Source organism: Panulirus ornatus, chromosome 49 (assembly GCF_036320965.1).
Source record: "Panulirus ornatus isolate Po-2019 chromosome 49, ASM3632096v1, whole genome shotgun sequence".
NCBI classification, from domain to species: Eukaryota; Metazoa; Arthropoda; class Malacostraca; order Decapoda; family Palinuridae; genus Panulirus; species Panulirus ornatus.
In genome coordinates this window covers 13,640,742-13,664,535 of record NC_092272.1, presented here as the reverse complement: position 1 = coordinate 13,664,535, position 23,794 = coordinate 13,640,742, and the positions used below count along the sequence as shown (strand labels likewise).

At 41.2% G+C, this 23,794-nt stretch overlaps 1 protein-coding gene across 1 annotated transcript in view; it reads right to left on the bottom strand.

The window, feature by feature from the left end:
• Positions 1-23,794, bottom strand: part of LOC139764411 (uncharacterized) — a 51,549-nt gene that overhangs the window by 5,722 nt on the left and 22,033 nt on the right. Inside the window, exons 2-4 of the mRNA XM_071690971.1 lie at positions 15,629-15,793; positions 11,862-12,023; positions 4,399-4,563 (exon numbers count right to left, since the gene is read on the bottom strand). Coding sequence (XP_071547072.1) covers positions 4,399-4,563; positions 11,862-12,023; positions 15,629-15,793 — 492 coding nt within the window. The remainder of the gene's footprint in view (positions 1-4,398; positions 4,564-11,861; positions 12,024-15,628; positions 15,794-23,794) is intronic.

The window sequence follows — 23,794 nt, the reverse complement described above, 5'->3', positions numbered from 1 at the left end:
CGACCCCGGTATATCACATCGTTCCAATTCACTCTATTCCTTGCACGACTTTCACCTTCCTGCATTATCAAGCCCCGATCCCTCAAAATCTTTTTCACTCTATCTTTCCACCTCCAATTTGGTTTCCCACTTCTCCTCGTTCCCTCCACCTATGACACATATATCCTCTTGGTCAATCCTTCCTCACTCATTCTCTCCATGTAACCAAACCATTTCAAACCACCCTCTTCTGCTCTCTCAATCACACTCTTTATATTGCCAAACATCTCTCTTACCTTTTCATTACTTACTCGATTAAACCCCCTCACACCACATATTGTCCTCAAACATCTCATTTCCATCACATCCACTCCCCTTCGCACAACTCTATGTATAGCCTACGCCTCGCAACTATATAACATTGTTTGAACCACTATTCCTTCCAATATATCCATTTTTGCTTTCCGAAATAATGTTCTCGCCTTCCACACATTTTTCAATCCTCTCAGAATTTTCGCCCCCTCCCCACCCTATGACTCACTTCCACTTTCATAGTTCCATCCGCTGCCAAATCCATTCCCAGATATCTAAAACACTTCACTTCCTCAAGTTTTTCTCCATTCAAACATACCTCCCAACTGCCTTGTCTCTCAATCCTGTTGCACCTAGTAACCTTGCTCTTATTCACATTTACTCTCAGTTTTCTTCTTTCACACACTTTACCAAAATCAGTCACCAGCTTCTGCAGCTTCTGACACGAATCAGCCATCAGCATTGTATCATCAGCGAACAACAACTGACTCACTTTCCAAGCTCTCTCATCCACAACAGACCGCATGCTCGCCTCTCTTTCCAAAACTCTTGCATTCACCTCTCTAGCAACCCCAACCATAAACAAATTAAACAACCATGGAGACTTCACGCACCCCTGCCGCAAACCGACATTCACTGAGAACCAATCACTTTCCTCTCTTCCTACACATACACATGCCTTACATCCTCGATAAAAGCTTTTCACTGCTTCTAACAAATTGCATCCCACACCATATATTCGTAATCCCTTCCACAGAGCATCTCTATCAACCCTATCATATACTATCTCTAGATCCATAAATGCTACATACAAATCCATTTGCTTTTCTAAGTATTTCTCACATACATTCTTCAAAGCAAACACCTGATCCACACAACCCCAACCACTTCTGAAACCACACTGCTCTTCTGCAATCTGATGTTCTGTACATGCCTTCACCCTCACAATCAATACCCTCCAATATAATTTCCAATGAATACTCAACAAACTTATACCTCTGTAATTTGAGCACTCACTTTTATCCCCTTTGCCTATGTACAATGGCACTATGCATGCATTCCGCCAATCCTCAGGCACCTCACCATGAGTCATACTTACATTAAATAACCTTACCATCCAGTCACTAATACAGTCACCACCTTTTTTAATAGATTCCACTGCAACACCATTCAAACCCGCTACCTTGCCGGCTTTCATCTTCCGCAAAGCTTTTACTACCTCTTCGCTGTTTACCAAATTATTCTCCCCAACCCTCTCACATTCCACACCACCTCGACCAAAAGACCCTATATCTGCCACTCTATCATACTTTATCATACATGTGTTGTTATTATACTTAGTCACTGTCTCCCGCGTTAGCGAGGTAGCGCAGGGAAACAGGCGAAAGAATGGCCCAACCCAACCACACATACACACACACGTATACGTATAAACGCCCACACATGCACATATACATACCCACACATTTCAACGTAAACATACATACACGTACTCAGACATATACATATATACACGTGTAGATATTCATACTTGCTGCCTTCACCCATTTTCGTCGCCACCCCATCATACATGAAATTGTTCCCCCTCCCCCCGCGCGCGCGCGAGATAGCGCTAGAAAAAGACAACAAAGGCCACATTCGTTCACACTCAGTCTCTAGCTGTCATGTGTAATGCACCGAAACCACAGCTCCCTTTCCAATTCCAGGCCCCATAAACTTTCCATGGTTTACCCCTGGCGCCTCACGTGCCCTGGTTCAATCCACTGACAGCACTTCGATTCTGGTATACCACATCGTTCCAATTTACTATATTCCTTGCACGCCTTTCACCTTCCTGTATGTTCAGTCCTTGATCGACCAAGATCTTTTTCACTCCATCCTTCCACCTCCAATTTGGTCTTCCGCTTCTCCTCGTTCCCTCTATCTCCTACACATACATCCTCTTTGTCAATTTTGCCTCACTCATTCTCTTCATTTGACCAAACCATTTCAACACACCCTCTTCTGCTCTCCCAACCACACTCTAAATATTACCACACATCTCTCTTACCCTTTTATTACTTACTTGATCAAACCACCTCACACCACAAAATGTCCTTGAACATTTAATTTCCAACAACATCCACCCACCTCCGCACAACCCTATCCGTGACCCATGCTTCGCAACCATATATCATTGTTGGAAATACCATTCCTTCAAACATACCCATTCTTGCTCTTCGAGATAACGTTCTCGCCTTCCACCCATTCTTCAACGCTCCCAGAACCCTAGCCCCCTCCTCCACCCTGTGACTCACTTCCGCTTCTATGGTTTCATGCGCTGCTAAAACCACTCCCAGATATCTAAAACACTTCACTTCCTCCAGTTTTGCTCCATTCAAATTTACCTCCCAATTAACTTGTCCATCAACCCTACTGAGCCTAATAACCTTGCTCTTATTCACATTTGCTCTCAGCTTTCATCTTTCACACACTTTACCAAACTAATTCACCAACCTTTGCAGTTTCTCACCCGAATCAGCCACCAGTGCTATATCATCAGCGAACAACACTTCCCAAGCCCTCTCATCCACAACAGACTGCATACTTGCCCTTCTCTCCAAAACTCTTGCATTTACGTCCCTAACCACCCCATCAGTAAACAAATCAAACAACCATGGAGACATCAAGCGCCCCTTCCGCAAACCGACATTCACTGGGAACCAATTACTTTTCTCTCTTCCTACTCGTACATATGCCTTACATCCTTGGTAAAAACTTTTCACAGCTTCAAGCAACCTACCTCCCACACCATATACTCTTAATACTTTCCATAAAGCCTCTATATCAACTCTCTCATATGCTTTCTCCAGATCCATAAATGCTACATACAAATCCTTCTGTTTTTCTAAGTATTTCTCACATACATTCTTCGGAGCAAACACCTGATCTACACATCCTCTACCACTTCTGAAACCACACTGCTCTTCTCCTATCTGATGCTCTGTACATGCCTTTACCCTCTCAATCAATACCCTCCCATGTAATTTCCCAGGAATACTCAATAAACGTATGCCTCTGTAGTTTTAACACACCTTTATCCCCTTTGCCTTTGTAGAACGGCACTATGCCACTGTACAATTATATTTTATCGCCCTTTTCTGCGTTAGCAAGGTAGCGACAGGAAAGAGACGAAGAATGACCCATCCACTCATGCACGCATATTTATACATAAACGCCCAAACATGCACATGTACATACACCAATATATGCATATACACACATGTACATATTCATATTCGCTTGCCTTCATCCATTCCAAGCGATACCTGTCCGCAGGAAATAGCATCGCTATCCCCTGCTTCAGCGAGGCAGTGCTAACCCTACACATTCGTTCATACTCAGTCTCTAGCTGCCATGTGTAATGCACCGAAATCACAGCTCCCTTTCCACATCAGGCCCCACAAAACTTTTCATGGTGCGCGTGATCTGGTAATTGCTGACAATCGTGAAGAAAAAGGAAGCACGGTAAGTCCCAAGCGCACTTTCGTGGACAGCATATCTTCAGGAGAGACTAGAAATAAGTCTTCACTCAAGACGTGATATATACGATAGAGCACTCATAACTTACAGTGTTTCATTTTCCTCGGGTCAGTTCCATGCACTTCGACAGCTTTCACCGTCTTTTCTTTCTTCCCCAAACTACCTTGCCATGGCTCTTTAACTTCAAATACCTTACCTGAGCCAAACATGCCACATCTGCCACCCCTTTCATCAAACACATTCAACAGTCCTTCAAAATACTCTCTCATTCTCCTCTACACCTCATCTCTGCCTGCTACCAATTCCCTATCAACCCCTTCACAGATGCTTAATCTATCATTCTTTTTCACACAATTAACCTCCTTTCAAAACATTTTATTCTCCCTAAAACTTGTTCATACTCCCCCACCTCAGTTTTCATTTGCACTCTCTTTCAACCCCAACATCTCTTAGGCGCTTCCTGCTTTCTGTTATATAGTACATAATGAATATCTCTAGTAACTTTCAACAAACACAAGACGGTGTGACCATAAATAGACTGAGTAATTCTAGTGGGAGGGAGTGAGTGTGTACTTTCATAATCACCTGTATGAACGGAAACTACATCCGGGGTGTTCTCGCCCCCCGAGGTCCAAGTGGCATAAAGGCTGTTCTGTCTTTCGTATCGTGCGCCCTGCCGTACCTGCACCTCTTCCGGTCCAAGGTTTTCATAGATCGCGTCGTCTTGGTGTCCAGCTACGTCACACGACCCTGCAAGAGATCCTAAAATGACCCCAAACAGTTCCAGAAGGTCCAATATTGTTGTCCATACTTTGTATACTATCATGCAAATGTTGTCAATACTTGCAGATGTAAAAACTGATTAAGAGAAATTGAATATAGAATGATCCAGAGTTACTCTTGTTACATAAAAGAGGAGTACAGGGTTTCTATGACCATTTACATTAGCATAAGTCTCAGAAAGCACAATCTAGTAATCAAGAGATTGTCACACCATTAGATGTACAAGTCCCCCATTTCTTTCTTCGACTATATCTGACCTTCTTACCCAATGTTGAAGTTTTCTTGTGAACGTGTCAGTGAAATACTTAAAGGAGTCACATGAACACCTTCATTCATGTTTGTTGATGGACACACTTAGTGTTGTTGATCATGACGAGTTCAGAGTCCTTCCTAGGGTAGAGTGCATAGGTTCATATGTTAACACACACACACACACATATATATATATATATATATATATATATATATATATATATATATATATATGTATATATATATATATATATATATATATATATATATATATATATATATATATATATATATATATATATATATAGCATATATATATATATATTTTTTTTTATTGTGTGTCTCCCGCGTTTGCGAGGTAGCGCAAGGAAACAGACGAAAGAAATGGCACAACCCACCCCCATACACATGTATATACATATACGTCCATACACGCAAATATACATACCTACACAGCTTTCCATGGTTTACCCCAGACGCTTCACATGCCGTGATTCAATCCACTGACAGCACGTCAACCCCGGTATACCACATCGATCCAATTCACTCTATTCCTTGCCCTCCTTTCACCCTCCTGCATGTTCAGGCCCCGATCACACAAAATCTTTTTCACTCCATCTTTCCACCTCCAATTTGGTCTCCCACTTCTCGTTCCCTCCACCTCCGACACATATATCCTCTTGGTCAATCTTTCCTCACTCATTCTCTCCATGTGCCAAAACCATTTCAAAACACCCTCTTCTGCTCTCTCAACCACGCTCTTTTTATTTCCACACATCTCTCTTACCCTTACGTTACTTACTCGATCAAACCACCTCACACCACACATTGTCCTCAAACATCTCATTTCCAGCACATCCACCCTCCTGCGCACAACTCTATCCATAGCCCACGCCTCGCAATCATACAACATTATTGGAACCACTATTCCTTCAAACATACCCATTTTGCTTTCCGCGATAATGTTCTCGACTTCAAAACATTCTTCAAGGCTCTCAGAATTTTCGCCCCCTCCCCCACCCTATGACTCACTTCCGCTTCCATGGTTCCATACGCTGCCAGATCCACTCCCAGATATCTAAAACACTTTACTTTCTCCAGTTTTTCTCCATTCAAACTTACCTCCCAATTGACTTGACCCTCAACCTTACTGTACCTAATAACCTTGCTCTTATTCACATTTACTCTTAACTTTCTTCTTTCACACACTTTACCAAACTCAGTCACCAGCTTCTGCAGTTTCTCACATGAATCAGCCACCAGCGCTGTATCATCAGCGAACAACAACTGACTCACTTCCCAAGTTCTCTCATCCACAACAGACTTCATACTTGCCCCTCTTTCCAAAACTCTCGCATTCACCTCCCTAACACCCCATCCATAAACAAATTAAACAACCATGGAGACATCACACACCCCTGCCGCAAACCTACATTCACTGAGAACCAATCACTTTCCTCTCTTCCTACACGTACACATGCCGTACATCCTCGATAAAAACTTTTCACTGCTTCTAATAACTTGCCTCCAAAACCATATATTCTTAATACCTTCCACAGAGCATCTCTATCAACTCTATCATATGCCTTCTCCAGATCCATAAATGCTACATACAAATCCATGTGCTTTTCTAAGTATTTCTCACATACATTCTTCAAAGCAAACACCTGATCCACACATCCTCTACCACTTCTGAAACCACACTGCTCTTCCCCAATCTGATGCTCTGTACATGCCTTCACCCTCTCAATCAATACCCTCCCATATAATTTACCAGGAATACGCAACAAACTTATACCTCTGAAATTTGAGCACTCACTCTTATCCCCTTTGCCTTTGTACAATGGCACTATGCACGCATTCCGCCAATCCTCAGGCACCTCACCATGAGTCATACATACATTAAATAACCTTACCAACCAGTCAATAATACAGTCACCCCCTTTTTTAATAAATTCCACTGCAATACCATCCAAACCTGCTGCCTTGCCGGCTTTCATCTTCCGCAAAGCTTTTACTACCTCTTCTCTGTTTACCAAATCATTTTCCCTAACCATCTCACTTTGCACACCATCTCGACCAAAACACCCTATATCTGCCACTCTATCATCAAACACATTCAACAAACCTTCAAAATACTCACTCCATCTCCTTCTCACATCACCAATACTTGTTTTCAACTCCCCATTTGCGCCCTTCACTGAAGTTCCCATTTGCTCCTTTGTCTTACGCACTTTACCTCCTTCCAGAACATCTTTTTATTCTCCCTAAAATTTAATGATACTCTCTCACCCCAACTCTCATTTGCCCTCTTTTTCACCTCTTGCACCTTTCTCTTGACCTCCTGTCTCTTTCTTTTATACATCTCTCACTCAATTGCATTTTTTCCCTGCAAAAATCGTCGAAATGCCTCTCTCTTCTCTTTCACTAATAATCTTACTTCTTCATCCCACCACTCACTACCCTTTCTAATCAACCTACCTCCCACTCTTCTCATGCCACAAGCATCTTTTGCGCAATTCATCACTGATTCCCTAAATACATCCCATTCCTCCCCCACTCCCCTTACTTCCATTGTTCTCACCTTTTTCCATTCTGTACTCAGTCTCTCCTGGTACTTCCTCACACAAGTCTCCTTCCCAAGCTCACTTACTCTTACCACCCTCTTCACCCCAACATTCACTCTTCTTTCTGAAAACCCATACAAATCTTCACCTATATATATATATATTTTTTTTTTTTTTTTTTTTTTTGCTTTGTCGCTGTCTCCCGCGTTTGCGAGGTAGCGCAAGGAAACAGACGAAAGAAATGGCCCAACCCCCCCCCCCATACACATGTATATACATACGTCCACACACGCAATAATACATACCTACATAGCTTTCCATGGTTTACCCCGGACGCTTCACATGCCTTGATTCAATCCACTGACAGCACGTCAACCCCGGTATACCACATCGCTCCAATTCACTCTATTCCTTGCCCTCCTTTCACCCTCCTGCATGTTCAGGCCCCGATCACACAAAATCTTTTTCACTCCATCTTTCCACCTCCAATTTGGTCTCCCTCTTCTCCTCGTTCCCTCCACCTCCGACACATATATCCTCTTGGTCAATCTTTCCTCACTCATTCTCTCCATGTAACCAAACCATTTCAAAACACCCTCTTCTGCTCTCTCAACCACGCTCTTTTTATTTCCACACATCTCTCTTACCCTTACGTTACTTACTCGATCAAACCACCTCACACCACATATCGTCCTCAAACATCTCATTTCCAGCACATCCATCCTCCTGCGCACAACTCTATCCATAGTCCACGCCTCGCAAACAAACAACATTGTTGGAACCACTATTCCTTCAAACATACCCATTTTTGCTTTCTGAGATAATGTTCTCGACTTCCACACATTCTTCAAGGCTCCCAGAATTTTCGCCCCCTCGCCCACCCTATGATCCACTTCCGCTTCCATGGTTCCATCCGCTGCCAGATCCACTCCTAGATATCTAAAACACTTCACTTCCTCCAGTTTTTCTCCATTCAAACTCACCTCCCAATTGACTTGACCCTCAACCCTACTGTACCTAATAACCTTGCTCTTATTCACATTTACTCTTAACTTTCTTCTTTCACACACTTTACCAAACTCAGTCACCAGCTTCTGCAGTTTCTCACATGAATCAGCCACCAGCGCTGCATCATCAGCGAACAAAAACTGACTCACTTCCCAAGCTCTCTCATCCCCAACAGACTTCATCCTTGCCCCTCTTTCCAAAACTCTTGCATTCACCTCCCTAACAACCCCATCCATAAACAAATTAAACAACCATGAAGACATCACACACCCCTGCCGCAAACCTACATTCACTGAGAACCAATCACTTTCCTCTCTTCCTACACGTACACATGACTTACATCCTCGATAAAAACTTTTCACTGCTTCTAACAACTTGCCTCCCACACCATATATTCTTAATACCTTCCACAGAGCATCTCTATCAACTCTATCATTTGCCTTCTCCAGATCCATAAATGCTACATACAAATCCATTTGCTTTTCTAAGTATTTCTCACATACATTCTTCAAAGCAAACACCTGATCCACACATCCTCTACCACTTCTGAAACCACACTGCTCTTCCCCAATCTGATGCTCTGTACATGCCTTCACCCTCTCAATCAATACCCTCCCATACAATATGCCAGGAATACTCAACAAACGTATACCTCTGTAATTTGAGCACTCACTCTTATCCCGTTTGCCTTTGTACAATGGCACTATGCACGCATTCCGCCAATCCTCAGGCACCTCACCATGAGTCATACATACATCAAATAACCTTACCAACCAGTCAACAATACAGTCACCCCCTTTTTTTTATAAATTCCACTGCAATACCATCCAAACCTGCTGCCTTGCCGGCTTTCATCTTCCGCAAAGCTTTTACTACCTCTTCTCTGTTTACCAAATCATTTTCCCTAACCCTCGCACTTTGCACACCACCTCGACCAAAACACCCTATATCTGCCACTCTATCATCAAACACATTCAACAAACCTTCAAAATACTCACTCCATCTCCTTCTCACATCACCACTACTTGTTATCACCTCCCCATTTGCGCCCTTCACTGAAGTTCCCATTTGCTCCCTTGTCTTACGCACTTTATTTACCTCCTTCCAGAACATCTTTTTATTCTCCCTAAAATTTAATGATACTCTCTCACCCCAACTCTCATTTGCCCTTTTTTTCACCTCTTGCACCTTTCTCTTGACCTCCTGTCTCTTTCTTTTATACATCTCCCACTCAATTGCATTTTTTCCCTGCAAAAATCGTCCAAATGCCTCTCTCTTCTCTTTCACTAATATTCTTACTTCTTCATCCCACCACTCACTACCCTTTCTAATCAACCTACCTCCCACTCTTCTCATGCCACAGGCATCTTTTGCGCAATCCATCACTGATTCCCTAAATACATCCCATTCCTCCCCCACTCCCCTTGCTTCCATTTTTCTCACCTTTTTCCATTCTGTACTCAGTCTCTCCTGGTACTTCCTCACACAGGTCTCCTTCTCAAGCTCACTTACTCTCACCACCCTCTTCACCCCAACATTCACTCTTCTTTTCTGAAAACCCATACAAATCTTCACCTTAGCCTCCACAAGATAATGATCAGACATCCCTCCAGTTGCACCTCTCAGCACATTAACATCCAAAAGTCTCTCTTTCGCACGCCTGTCAATTAACACGTAATCCAATAACGCTCTCTGGCCATCTCTCCTACTTACATAAGTATACTTATGTATATCTCGCTTTTTAAACCAGGTATTCCCAATCATCAGTCCTTTTTCAGCACATAAATCTACAAGCTCTTCACCATTTCCATTTACAACACTGAACACCCCATGTATACCAATTATTCCCTCAACTGCCACATTACTCACCTTTGCATTCAAATCACCCATCACTATAACCCGGTCTCGTGCATCAAAACCACTAACACACTCATTCAGCTGCTCCCAAAACACTTGCCTCTCTTGATCTTTCTTCTCATGCCCAGGTGCATATGCACCAATAATCACCCACCTCTCTCCATCAACTTTCAGTTTTACCCATATTAATCGAGAATTTACTTTCTTACACTCTATCACATACTCCCACAACTCCTGTTTCAGGAGTATTGCTACTCCTTCCCTTGCTCTTGTCCTCTCACTAACCCCTGACTTTACTCCCCAGACATTCCCAAACCACTCTTCCCCTTTACCCTTGAGCTTCGTTTCACTCAGAGCCAAAACATCCAGGTTCCTTTCCTCAAACATACTACCTATCTCTCCTTTATATATATATATATATATATATATATATATATATATATATATATATATATATATATATATATATATATATATATGTGTGTGTGTGTGTATGTGTGTGTGTGTGTGTGTGTGTGTGTGTGTGTGTGTGTGTGTGTGTGTGTGTGTGTAAAATTATACCAAAAGAGATCTGATTAAGAACGTAACAAATTTAACGGCGGTGGGAACAGATGTACGTGACCATTGATAAAAACTTCCTTGCTCTCAGCAATATTCCTCCCGCACCGTGTTTTCATATCAGCTGTACGGAGGGCCTCTCTGTCAACCTTATCACACGTTCTTATGCCACATACAATTACTTTTATTTCGCTGCGTATTTCTCACGTACATCTTTGAAAGTAAAAGGATTGACCCCACTTTCCTTACCACTCCTAAAACCACATTAATCTAACCGTTTAATGGTTTGTTCTAGCAATCACCCACTTAATCGACAGTTTCACGTGGAGGTTATGTTCGCTTAAGAAATTTACGTATCTGTAATTTGAGAATTTACTTTTCTCCCTAATGCCTTAACACAATGGCTTTAACAAAGGCATTCTTGCAATGCTCAGGCACCTCAGTATGAGACGCATATACAAAGAAAATCCTAATTATCCAGTCAACAGTGCAGACATTTCCTTTCTTAAGAAATTCAAAGTCAGTCCCATCTACTTCGATAGTCTTGCCATTACTCAAGGCTTTCACCACCCCTTCTACTTTTACTCAACCACTTGCCGTAACTCTCCCACTTCGCATACCTTCCAGAGCCAAACATCTTACATCTGCCACTCTTTCACCAAACTCATTCAACAGTCCTTCAAAATACTCTCTTTCTTCCCGACGCCTTATCTCTGCCTATTATCACTTCCTGATTTATCCCCTTAACAGATCTTCACGTTTTCTTCTTTTTTTCACATTATCAACCTCCCTACAAAACATCTTTTTCCCCTGAAATTTGCTGATACTCACTACAGTTCTTAATTGCACTCTTTTTCAACCCCTGCACCATTCTCTAAGGCTCCTGCAGCTTTCTGTTCCACAAGACATAAAGAGAATCTCTGGGAACATTTAACAAGCAAGACGGGGTGACTAAATGAAAATGAGTAAATTCAGAGAGTAAATGTTTACATCTATGATCACCTGTTTGAACAGAAAATATACCTGGGGTGTTCTCGCCTCCGGCTCCCGAGGTAAAAGAGCCGTACAGGCTGTTCTGTCTTTCGTATCGCGCTCCCTGCCGCTCCTGCACCTCTTCCGGTCCAAAGTTCTCATAGATCGCGTCGTCTTGGTGCCCAGCTACGTCACATGACCCAGGGAGAGATCCTGAAATGACCCCAAACAAGCAGTATTGTTATCCATACGTTGTACGCTACCATGCAAATGTTATCTATGCTTGTAGTTTTAGAAACAATACTTACAGTTTTAGAAACTAATTTGAGAAACCGACGGTAGAGTGATGTAGCGTTGCTCTCGTCATATTAGAAGGCAATCTGTGTGGGTACGAGTCTCAGAGATCATAATCCAACAATCACGAGGTTGTCACACTGTTACTGTTATACGTCCCCCATTTCTCTCATGAACTGTATCTAACCTTCCTCTTTTTCTTTTCTTTCATACTATTCGCCATTTCCCGCGTTAGCGAGGTAGCGTTAAGAACAGAGGACTGGGCCTTTGAGGGAATATCCTCACCTGGCTCCCTTCTCTGTTCCTTCTTTGGAAAAATTAGAAAAAAAGAAAAACTAGAGGGGAGGATTTCCAGCCACCCGCTCCCTTCCCTTTTAGTCGCCTTCTACAACACGCAGGGAATACGTGGGAAGTATTCTTTCTCCCCTATCCCCATTACTGATGTTTTCTTGTGATTGCGTCGCTAAAATAACTAAAGGAGAAACATGTATACCTTTATCCATGTTTGTTCAGAGGTAGACCTCGAATCGGACCTTCGTGGTGTAGCGCTTAGAGTTCCTGATGATTATAGATTCAAAGGTGGCTCGAGGGTAGAGCAAACAGGATCGCATCCTGGATGGAGCAATTGTCCACAGTCAACCGGACTTTTCCTCCCGAAAGAGTCAGTCGATAGATTATGTACCTAGCTAGGCCTACAGTATAAACACACACACACACACACACACACACACACACACACACACACACACACACACACACACATATTCATACTTGCTTACCTTCATCCATTATTGGCGCTGTCACGTATAATGCACCGAAATCACAACTCCCTATCCACATCCAGGCCCCACAGACCTTTCCATGGTTTACCCCATACGTTTCACATACCCTGGTTCAGTCCATTGCCAGCACGTCGACCCCAGTATACCATATCTTTCCAATTCACAATATTCCTTACATGCCTCTCTCCCTCCTGCATGTTCCGGCCCCGATCTCTCAAAATCATTTTCACTCCATCCTTCCACCTCCAATTTGATCTCCCTCTTCTCCTTGCTCCTTCCATCCTCCATACATCCTCCATATGTCCAAACCATTTTAACACACCCTTTTCTGCTCTCTCAACCACACTTTTTTTATAACTACGCATCTCTCTTACCCTTTCATCACTTACTCCATCAAACCACCTCACACCACATATTGTCCTCAAACATTTCATACCTGGCAAGCCATATAATATTATCGGAACTGCTATTCCTTCAAACATACCCATTTTTGCTCTCTGAGATAACGTTCTGTTTTTCTACACATTCTTCATCGTTCCCAGAACCTTTGCCTCCTCCCCCATCCTATGACTCAATTCCACCTCCCTGGTTCCATTCGCAGCTAAGTCCACTCAAAGGTATGTAAAACACTTCACTTCCCAAAATTTTCCTCCATTCAAACTCACATCCCAACTAGCTTGTACCGGAGCCCCTGCTGAACCTAATAACCTTGCTCTTATTCACATCTACTCTCAACTGTCTCTCTTCACATTCTTCTCCAAACTCAGTCACCAACTTCGGCAGTTTCTCACACGAATCACCCACTAGAACTGTATCGTCAATGGACAACAACTTACTTATATTCCAGGCTGTATCATCCCCAACAGACTGTATATTCGTGCCTCTCCTCCAAAACTCTTGCATTTACCTCCCTAACCATCCTAGCCATAAAGATATTAAACAACCATGGGGACATCATGCACCCATGCCGCAGACAGATTTTTCACTGAGAACCAATCACTCTCCCTTCTTTCTACTCGTACACTTGCCTTACATCCTTGGTGAAAACTTTCCACTGGTTTTAGCAACTTAGCTAATACACCATGCACTCTTGAAACCTTCTATAAAGCATCTCTATCAAGCCTATCATATGCCCTCTCCAGATCCATAAACTCTTCGTACAAATCTATCTGTTTTTCTAAGTATTTAAAGCAAAAACCTGATTCAAATATCCTCTACCACTTCTGAAACCACACTGCTCTTCCTCAATCTGATGCTCTGTGCCTACCTTCATCCTCTTAATCAATACCCATCCATATAATTTTCCAGGAATACTCAACAAACTTATACCTCTGGAGTTTGAACACGCGTCTTTATACCCTTTGCCTTTTTATGATAGCACTATACATGTATTCCGCCAATCCTCAGGCACCTCACCATGGCTCATATATACGCTGAATATCCTTGCCAACCAGTCAACAACACAGTTATCCCATTTTTTAATATATCTTACTACAGTACCATCCAAACCCGCCGCCTTGCCTGATTTCACCTTCCGCAAAGCTTTCACTTCCTCTTCTCTTTTTACCAAACCATTCTCCCAGCCCCCGTCACTTCGCACACCCCCCCGAACAAAACACCCTATATCTACCACTCTATTATGAAACACATTCAACAAACCTTCAAAATATTCACTCTATCTCCTTCTCTCTTCATCACTATTTGATATCACGTCTCCACTTGATCCCCTTACAAATGGTCCCATTTGTTCTCTTGTCTTACGCACATGATTTACATCTTTCCAAAATATCTTTTATTCTCCCTAAAGCACTCTCTCACCTCAACTCTCATTTGCCGTCTTTGCAACCCATTATATATATATACATTTATGTATATATATATATATATATATATATATATATATATATATATATATATATATATATATATATATATATATATATATATATATATATATATATATATATATATATATATATATATATATATATATATATATATATATATATATATATACATATATATATATATATATATATATATATATATATATATATATATATATATATATATCATTCATTTATTCATTATACTTTGTCGCTGTCTCCAGCGTTAGCGAGGTAGCGCAAGGAAACAGACGAAAGAAGGCCTAACCCACCCACATACACATGCATATACACACACGTCCACACACACACATTTACATACATATATATTTCAACATATACATATACATACATACACAGACATATACATATATACACATGTACATGGTTCATACTTCCTTTATTCATTCCCGTCGCCACCCCGCCACATATGAAATGATACGCCCATCCCCCTGCATGAGCGTGAGGTTTTCATTCAGTAGAGTAACGTTAGTTTGTGACTATCAAATAAGGAGGTTTAGCGGTGATAAATAAACGTATTACTGCCCTGCTGGTGCCACCATCGCTGTTCAATTTCTCTCATTCTTCATCTGAAATTTCCTGATGATCCCTCCTCCCAACTCTCAGTTGCCCTCTTTTTCAACCCCTACACCTTCCTCTTAGGTTCCTGCCTCCTCTTCTTGTACAAAACAAATAACAAAAATCTCTGTAAACATTTATATGATATAAGAAGGGGCGATCGAAAGACGCTGAATTATTTCATTGACAGAGAGAGAGAGAGAGAGAGAGAGAGAGAGAGAGAGAGAGAGAGAGAGAGAGAGAGAGAGAGAGAGAGAGAGATTACCATTACACTCACCTATTTGAACAGAAACTATATCCGGGGTGTTCTCGCCCCCCGAAGTCCAGGTGGCATAAAGGCTGTTCTGTCTTTCGTATCGTGCGCCCTGCCGTACCTGCACATCTTCCGGTCCAAGGCTCCCATAGATCGCGTCGTCTTGGTGTCCAGCTGCGTCACATGACCCTGTAAGAGATCCTCAAATGACCCTAAACAGTTCCTGAAGGTCCAATATTGTTGTTACCCATACGATATATACTACCATGCGTTATATATTGTCAGTTACCCGGGTAGCTGGGTGTCAACACCTGCCAGGTGATCCTACTTAATCACGATCCCTTTACATCGGTTATGGCCAGACCAAGCACACAATGCTTGGTCTATAAAGACTGGTGTTGGATGGCGGGAATCAAGTGTGATGTTTGGATCTTCATAATCTTCTTAAGTACCGGCACCTGACGAAGTGGATTGTCTCCACGAAACAAGTCGTGCCATATTGTAGAGAAAAATTGCATTTTAAGTATAATTATATGTACTTCTACTGAAGTGCAATTTCTCCGTATATATATATATATATATATATATATAAATATATATATATATATATATATATATATATATATATATATATATATATATATATATATATATATATATATATATATATATATATATATATATATATATTTTTTTTTTTTTTTTTTTTTTTTTTATAATTTGTCGCTGTCTCCCGCGTTTGCGAGGTAGCGCAAGGAAACAGACGAAAGAAATGGCCCAACCCCCCCCATGCACATGTATATACATACATCCACACACGCAAATATACATACCTACACAGCATTCCATGGTTTACCCCAGACGCTTCACATGCCTTGATTCAATCCACTGACAGCATGTCAACCCCGGTATACCACATCGCTCCAATTCACTCTATTCCTTGCCCTCCTTTCACCCTCCTGCATGTTCAGGCCCCGATCACACAAAATCTTTTTCACTCCATCTTTCCACCTCCAATTTGGTCTCCCTCTTCTCCTCGTTCCCTCGACCTCCGACACATATATCCTCTTGGTCAATCTTTCCTCACTCATTCTCTCCATGTGCCCAAACCACTTCAAAACACCCTCTTCTGCTCTCTCAACCACGCTCTTTTTATTTCCACACATCTCTCTTACCCTTACGTTACTCACTCGATCAAACCACCTCACACCACATATTGTCCTCAAACATCTCATTTCCAGCACATCCATCCTCCTGCGCACAACTCTATCCATAGCCCACGCCTCGCAACCATACAACATTGTTGGAACCACTACTCCTTCAAACATACCCATTTTTGCTTTCCGAGATAATGTTCTCGACTTCCACACATTCTTCAAGGCCCCCAGAATTTTCGCCCCCTCCCCCACCCTATGATCCACTTCCGCTTTCATGGTTCCATCCGCTGCCAGATCCACTCCCAGATATCTAAAACACTTCACTTCCTCCAGTTTTTCTCCATTCAAACTCACCTCCCAATTGACTTGACCCTCAACCCTACCTTGCTCTTATTCACATTTACTCTTAACTTTCTTCTTCCACACACTTTACCAAACTCAGTCACCAGCTTCTGCAGTTTCTCACATGAGTCAGCCACCAGCGCTGTATCATCAGCGAACAACAACTGACTCACTTCCCAAGCTCTCTCATCCCCAACAGACTTCATACTTGCCCCTCTTTCCAAAACTCTTGCATTTACCTCCCTAACAACCCCATCCATAAACAAATTAAACAACCATGGAGACATCACACACCCCTGCCGCAAACCTACATTCACTGAGAACCAATCACTTTCCTCTCTTCCTACACGTACACATGCCTTACATCCTCGATAAAAACTTTTCACTGCTTCTAACAACTTTCCTCCCACACCATATATTCTTAATACCTTCCACAGAGCATCTCTATCAACTCTATCATATGCCTTCTCCAGATCCATAAATGCTACATACAAATCCATTTGCTTTTCTAAGTATTTCTCACATACATTCTTCAAAGCAAACACCTGATCCACACATCCTCTACCACTTCTTAAACCACACTGCTCTTCCCCAATCTGATGCTCTGTACATGCCTTCACCCTCTCAATCAATACCCTCCCATATAATTTACCAGGAATACTCAACAAACTTATACCTCTGTAATTTGAGCACTCACTCTTATCCCCTTTGCCTTTGTACAATGGCACTATGCACGCATTCCGCCAATCCTCAGGCACTTCACCATGAGTCATACATACATTAAATAACCTTACCAACCAGTCAACAATACAGTCACCCCCTTTTTTAATAAATTCCACTGCAATACCATCCAAACCTGCTGCCTTGCCGGCTTTCATCTTCCGCAAAGCTTTCACTACCTCTTCTCTGTTTACCAAATCATTTTCCCTAACCCTCTCACTTTGCACACCATCTCGACCAAAACACCCTATATCTGCCACTCTATCATCAAACACATTCAACAAACCTTCAAAATACTCACTCCATCTCCTTCTCACATCACCACTACTTGTTATCACCTCCCCATTTGCGCCCTTCACTGAAGTTCCCACTTGCTCCCTTGTCTTACGCACTTTATTTACCTCCTTCCAGAACATCTTTTTATTCTCCCTAAAATTTAATGATACTCTCTCACCCCAACTCTCATTTGCCCTCTTTTTTACCTATTGCACCTTTCTCTTGACCTCCTGTCTCTTTCTTTTATACATCTCCCACTCAATCGTCCAAATGCCTCTCTCTTCTCTTTCACTAATACTCTTACTTCTTCATCCCACCACTCACTACCCTTTCTAATCAACCCATCTCCCACTCTTCTCATGCCACAAGCATCTTTTGCGCAATCCATCACTGATTCCCTAAATACATCCCATTCCTCCCCCACTCCCCTTACTTCCATTGTTCTCACCTTTTTCCATTCTGTACTCAGTCTCTCCTGGTACTTCCTCACACAGGTCTCCTTCACAAGCTCACTTACTCTCACCACCTTCTTCACCCCAACATTCACTCTTCTTTTCTGAAAACCCATACAAATGAAAGAATATATATATATACATATATATATATATATATATTTATATATATATATATATATATATATATATATATATATATATATATATATATATATATATATATATATATATATATATATATATATGGGAAAGCTTGGGAAGTGAGTCAGTTGTTGTTCGCTGATGATGCAGCGCTGGTGGCTGATTCATGTGAGAAACTGCAGAGGCTGGTGACTGAGTTTGGTAAAGTGTGTGAAAGAAGAAAGTTGGTAGTAAATGTGAATAAGAGCAAGGTTATTAGGTACAGTAGGGTTGAGGGTCAAGTCAATTGGGAGGTAAGTTTGAATGGAGAAAAACTGGAGGAAGTAAAGTGTTTTAGATATCTGGTAGTGGATCTGGCAGCGGATGGAACCATGGAAGCGGAAGTGGATCATAGGGTGGGGGAGGGGGCGAAAATCCTGGGAGGCTTGAAGAATGTGTGGAAGTCGAGAACATCATCTCGGAAAGCAAAAATGGGTATGTTTGAAGGAATAGTGGTTCCAACAATGTTGTATGGTTGCGAGGCGTGGACTATGGATAGAGTTGTGCGCAGGAGGATGGATGTGCTGGAAATGAGATGTTTGAGGACAATGTGTGGTGTGAGGTGGTTTGATCGAGTAAGTAACGTAAGGGTAAGAGAGATGTGTGGAAATAAAAAGAGCGTCGTTGAGAGAGCAGAAGAGGGTGTTTTGAAATGGTTTGGGCACATGGAGAGAATAAGTTAGGAAAGATTGACCAAGAGGATATATGTGTCGGAGGTGGAGGGAACGAGGAGAAGTAGGAGACCAAATTGGAGGTGGAAAGATGTAGTGAAAAAGATTTTATGTGATCGGGGCCTGAACATGGAGGAGGGTGAAAGGAGGGCAAGGAATAGAGTGAATTGGATCGATGTGGTATACAGGGGTTGACGTGCTGTCAGTGGATTGAATCAGGGCATGTGAAGCGTCCGGGGTAAACCATGGAAAGCTGTGTAGGTATGTATATTTGCGTGTGTGGACGTATGTATGTACATGTGTATGGGGGTGGGTTGGGCCATTTCTTTCTTCTGTTTCCTTGCGCTACCTCGCAAACGTGGGAGACAGCGATAAAGCAAAAAAAAAAGAAAAAAGAAAAAAAAAAAAATATATATATATATATATATATATATATATATATATATATATATATATATATATATATATATATATATATATATACATATATATATATATATATATATATATATATATATATATATATATATATATATGGAGGAGAGAGTATCATTAAATTTTAGGGAGAATAAAAAGATGTTCTGGAAGGAGGTAAATAAAGTGCGTAAGACAAGGGAGCAAATGGGAACTTCAGTGAAGGGCGCAAATGGGGAGGTGATAACAAGTAGTAGTGATGTGAGAAGGAGATGGAGTGAGTATTTTGAAGGTTTGTTGAATGTGTTTGATGATAGAGTGGCAGATATAGGGTGTTTTGGTCGAAGTGGTGTGCAAAGTGAGAGGGTTAGGGAAAATGATTTGGTAAACAAAGAGGGAGTGAGAGCTTTGCGGAAGATGAAAGCCGGCAAGGCAGCAGGTTTGGATGGTATTGCAGTGGAATTTATTAAAAAAGGGGGTGACTGTATTGTTGACTGGTTGGTAAGGTTTTTTAATGTATGTATGACTCATGGTGAGGTGCCTCAGGATTGGCGGAATGCGTGCATAGTGCCATTGTACAAAGGCAAAGGGGATAAGAGTGAGTGCTCAAATTACAGAGGTATAAATTTGTTGAGTATTCCTGGTAAATTATATGGGAGGGTATTGATTGAGAGGGTGAAGGCATGTACAGAGCATCAGATTGGGGAAGAGCAGTGTGGTTTCAGAAGTGGTAGAGGATGTGTGGATCAGGTGTTTGCTTTGAAGAATGTATGTGAGAAATACTTAGAAAAGCAAATGGATTTGTATGTAGCATTTATGGATCTGGAGAAGGCATATGATAGAGTTGATAGAGATGCTCTGTGGAAGGTATTAAGAATATATGGTGTGGGAGGAAAGTTGTTAGAAGCAGTGAAAAGTTTTTATCGAGGATGTAATGTATGTGTACGTGTAGGAAGAGAGGAAAGTGATTGGTTCTCAGTGAATGTAGGTTTGCGGCAGGGGTGTGTGATGTCTCCATGGTTGTTTAATTTGTTTATGGATGGGGTTGTTAGGGAGGTAAATGCAAGAGTTTTGGAAAGAGGGGCAAGTATGAAGTCTGTTGGGGATGAGAGAGCTTGGGAAGTGAGTCAGTTGTTGTTCGCTGATGATACAGCGCTGGAGGCTGATTCATGTGAGAAACTGCAGAAGCTGGTGACTGAGTTTGGTAAAGTGTGTGGAAGAAGAAAGTTAAGAGTAAATGTGAATAAGAGCAAGGTTATTAGGTACAGTAGGGTTGAGGGTCAAGTCAACTGGGAGGTGAGTTTGAATGGAGAAAAACTGGAGGAAGTGAAGTGTTTTAGATATCTGGGAGTGGATCTGGCAGCGGATGGAACCATGGAAGCGGAAGTGGATCATAGGGTGGGGGAGGGGGCGAAAATTCTGGGGGCCTTGAAGAATGTGTGGAAGTCGAGAACATTATCTCGAAAGCAAAAATGGGTATGTTTGAAGGAATAGTGGTTCAAACAATGTTGTATGGTTGCGAGGCGTGGGCTATGGATAGAATTGCGCGCAGGAGGATGGATGTGCTGGAAATGAGATGTTTGAGGACAATGTGTGGTGTGAGGTGGTTTGATCGAGTGAGTAACGTAAGGGTAAGAGAGATGTGTGGGAATAAAAAGAGCGTGGTTGAGAGAGCAGAAGAGGGCGTTTTGAAGTGGTTTGGGCACATGGAGAGAATGAGTGAGGAAAGATTGACCAAGAGGATATATGTGTCGGAGGTGGAGGGAACGAGGAGAAGAGGGAGACCAAATTGGAGGTGGAAAGATGTAGTGAAAAAGTATTTTGTGTGATCGGGGCCTGAACATGCAGGAGGGTGAAAGGAGGGCAAGGAATAGAGTGAATTGGAGCGATGTGGTATACCGGGGTTGACGTGCTGTCAGTGGATTGAATCAAGGCATGTGAAGCGTCTGGGGTAAACCATGGAAAGTTGTGTAGGTATGTATATTTGCGTGTGTGGACGTATGTATATACATGTGTATGGGGGGGGGGGGGCCATTTCTTTCGTCTGTTTCCTTGCGCTACCTCGCAAACGCGGGAGACAGCGACAAAGTATGATAAAAAAAAAAAAAATATATATATATATATATATATATATATATATATATATATATATATATATATATATATATATATAATTCTTATGAGTCCACGGGGAAAATGAAACACGATATAGCACATACAGAAATCCCACCAATGTATGTTCATATATTCATTATTACTCATCTCAACATGACAGTTAAATCATCATCATTTCAGTCTATGTTCCTTAGGGCATTACGTATTTGCAGTCCAGAGTTTATTGATGATTAATTTAAGATGTATTCTATTGGATCCAAGTTAAAGTACCCTAGATCTTTCATTGATAAATCCCTTAAGTTAGCAAAGAAATCATTTTATAGAGTTGAGCCCAAACCTCCCATTGACACCAAGAATCTTTCAGTTTCTCCCTTTTAACAGTAATTTCACTTTGCTTCCCATGTTGCTTAAACCCTTTAATGTAAATGTTGCCTTTAGCAACAATAATACTATATAGAATATCTTAATCAGGAATTCACCAGAAAATTCACTTGCATGCATCTATAAAGGGCCTTGTGGAAACTGTGATAAATTTTATGTTGGTCAGACTGGTAAAGATCTTTCTGTTAGACTTAAGCAACATAAATATAGTATAAGAACGGGACAAGAATCAAATGCCTTGTTTAAACATGTTAAAAACTACGATCATTGTATCGACTGGAGTATCGCCATCCCAGTTGTTAACTCTACCTCTATTACCAAGAGAAATATCATTGAATCTTCTATTATTAAATACATAAAGAATTATAATCTTAATATTAATGAGGGTCTATACAAATTAGATAACTTTATTGTTGACCAAATTAATAAAATGATTAGTTTATCAACGCTCTTTGTTTGTTTTGGACAATCATACGTTTACCAAATGGCGTCCTAGCTGCGTCTCTTCGATGTATATCAACTGACTGTTATATTCCTCTCTTGTGTCTCCCCTGATGATGTGATTATTACACGAAAGTGCACTTGGAAACTTTTCGTGTTTCATTTTCCCCGTGGACTCATGGGAAAATCTTGATCACGAGCAAAATTGTGATTCTTCCCAATATACATATATATATATATATATATATATATATATATATATATATATATATATATATATATATATATATATATATATATATATATATATATATATATATATATATATATATATATATATATATATATATATATATATATATATATATATATATATATATATATATATATATATATGGAGGAGAGAGTATCATTAAATTTTAGGGAGAATAAAAAGATGTTCTGGAAGGAGGTAAATAAAGTGCGTAAGACAAGGGAGCAAATGGGAACTTCAGTGAAGGGCGCAAATGGGGAGGTGATAACAAGTAGTAGTGATGTGAGAAGGAGATGGAGTGAGTATTTTGAAGGTTTGTTGAATGTGTTTGATGATAGAGTGGCAGATATAGGGTGTTTTGGTCGAAGTGGTGTGCAAAGTGAGAGGGTTAGGGAAAATGATTTGGTAAACAAAGAGGGAGTGAGAGCTTTGCGGAAGATGAAAGCCGGCAAGGCAGCAGGTTTGGATGGTATTGCAGTGGAATTTATTAAAAAAGGGGGTGACTGTATTGTTGACTGGTTGGTAAGGTTTTTTAATGTATGTATGACTCATGGTGAGGTGCCTCAGGATTGGCGGAATGCGTGCATAGTGCCATTGTACAAAGGCAAAGGGGATAAGAGTGAGTGCTCAAATTACAGAGGTATAAATTTGTTGAGTATTCCTGGTAAATTATATGGGAGGGTATTGATTGAGAGGGTGAAGGCATGTACAGAGCATCAGATTGGGGAAGAGCAGTGTGGTTTCAGAAGTGGTAGAGGATGTGTGGATCAGGTGTTTGCTTTGAA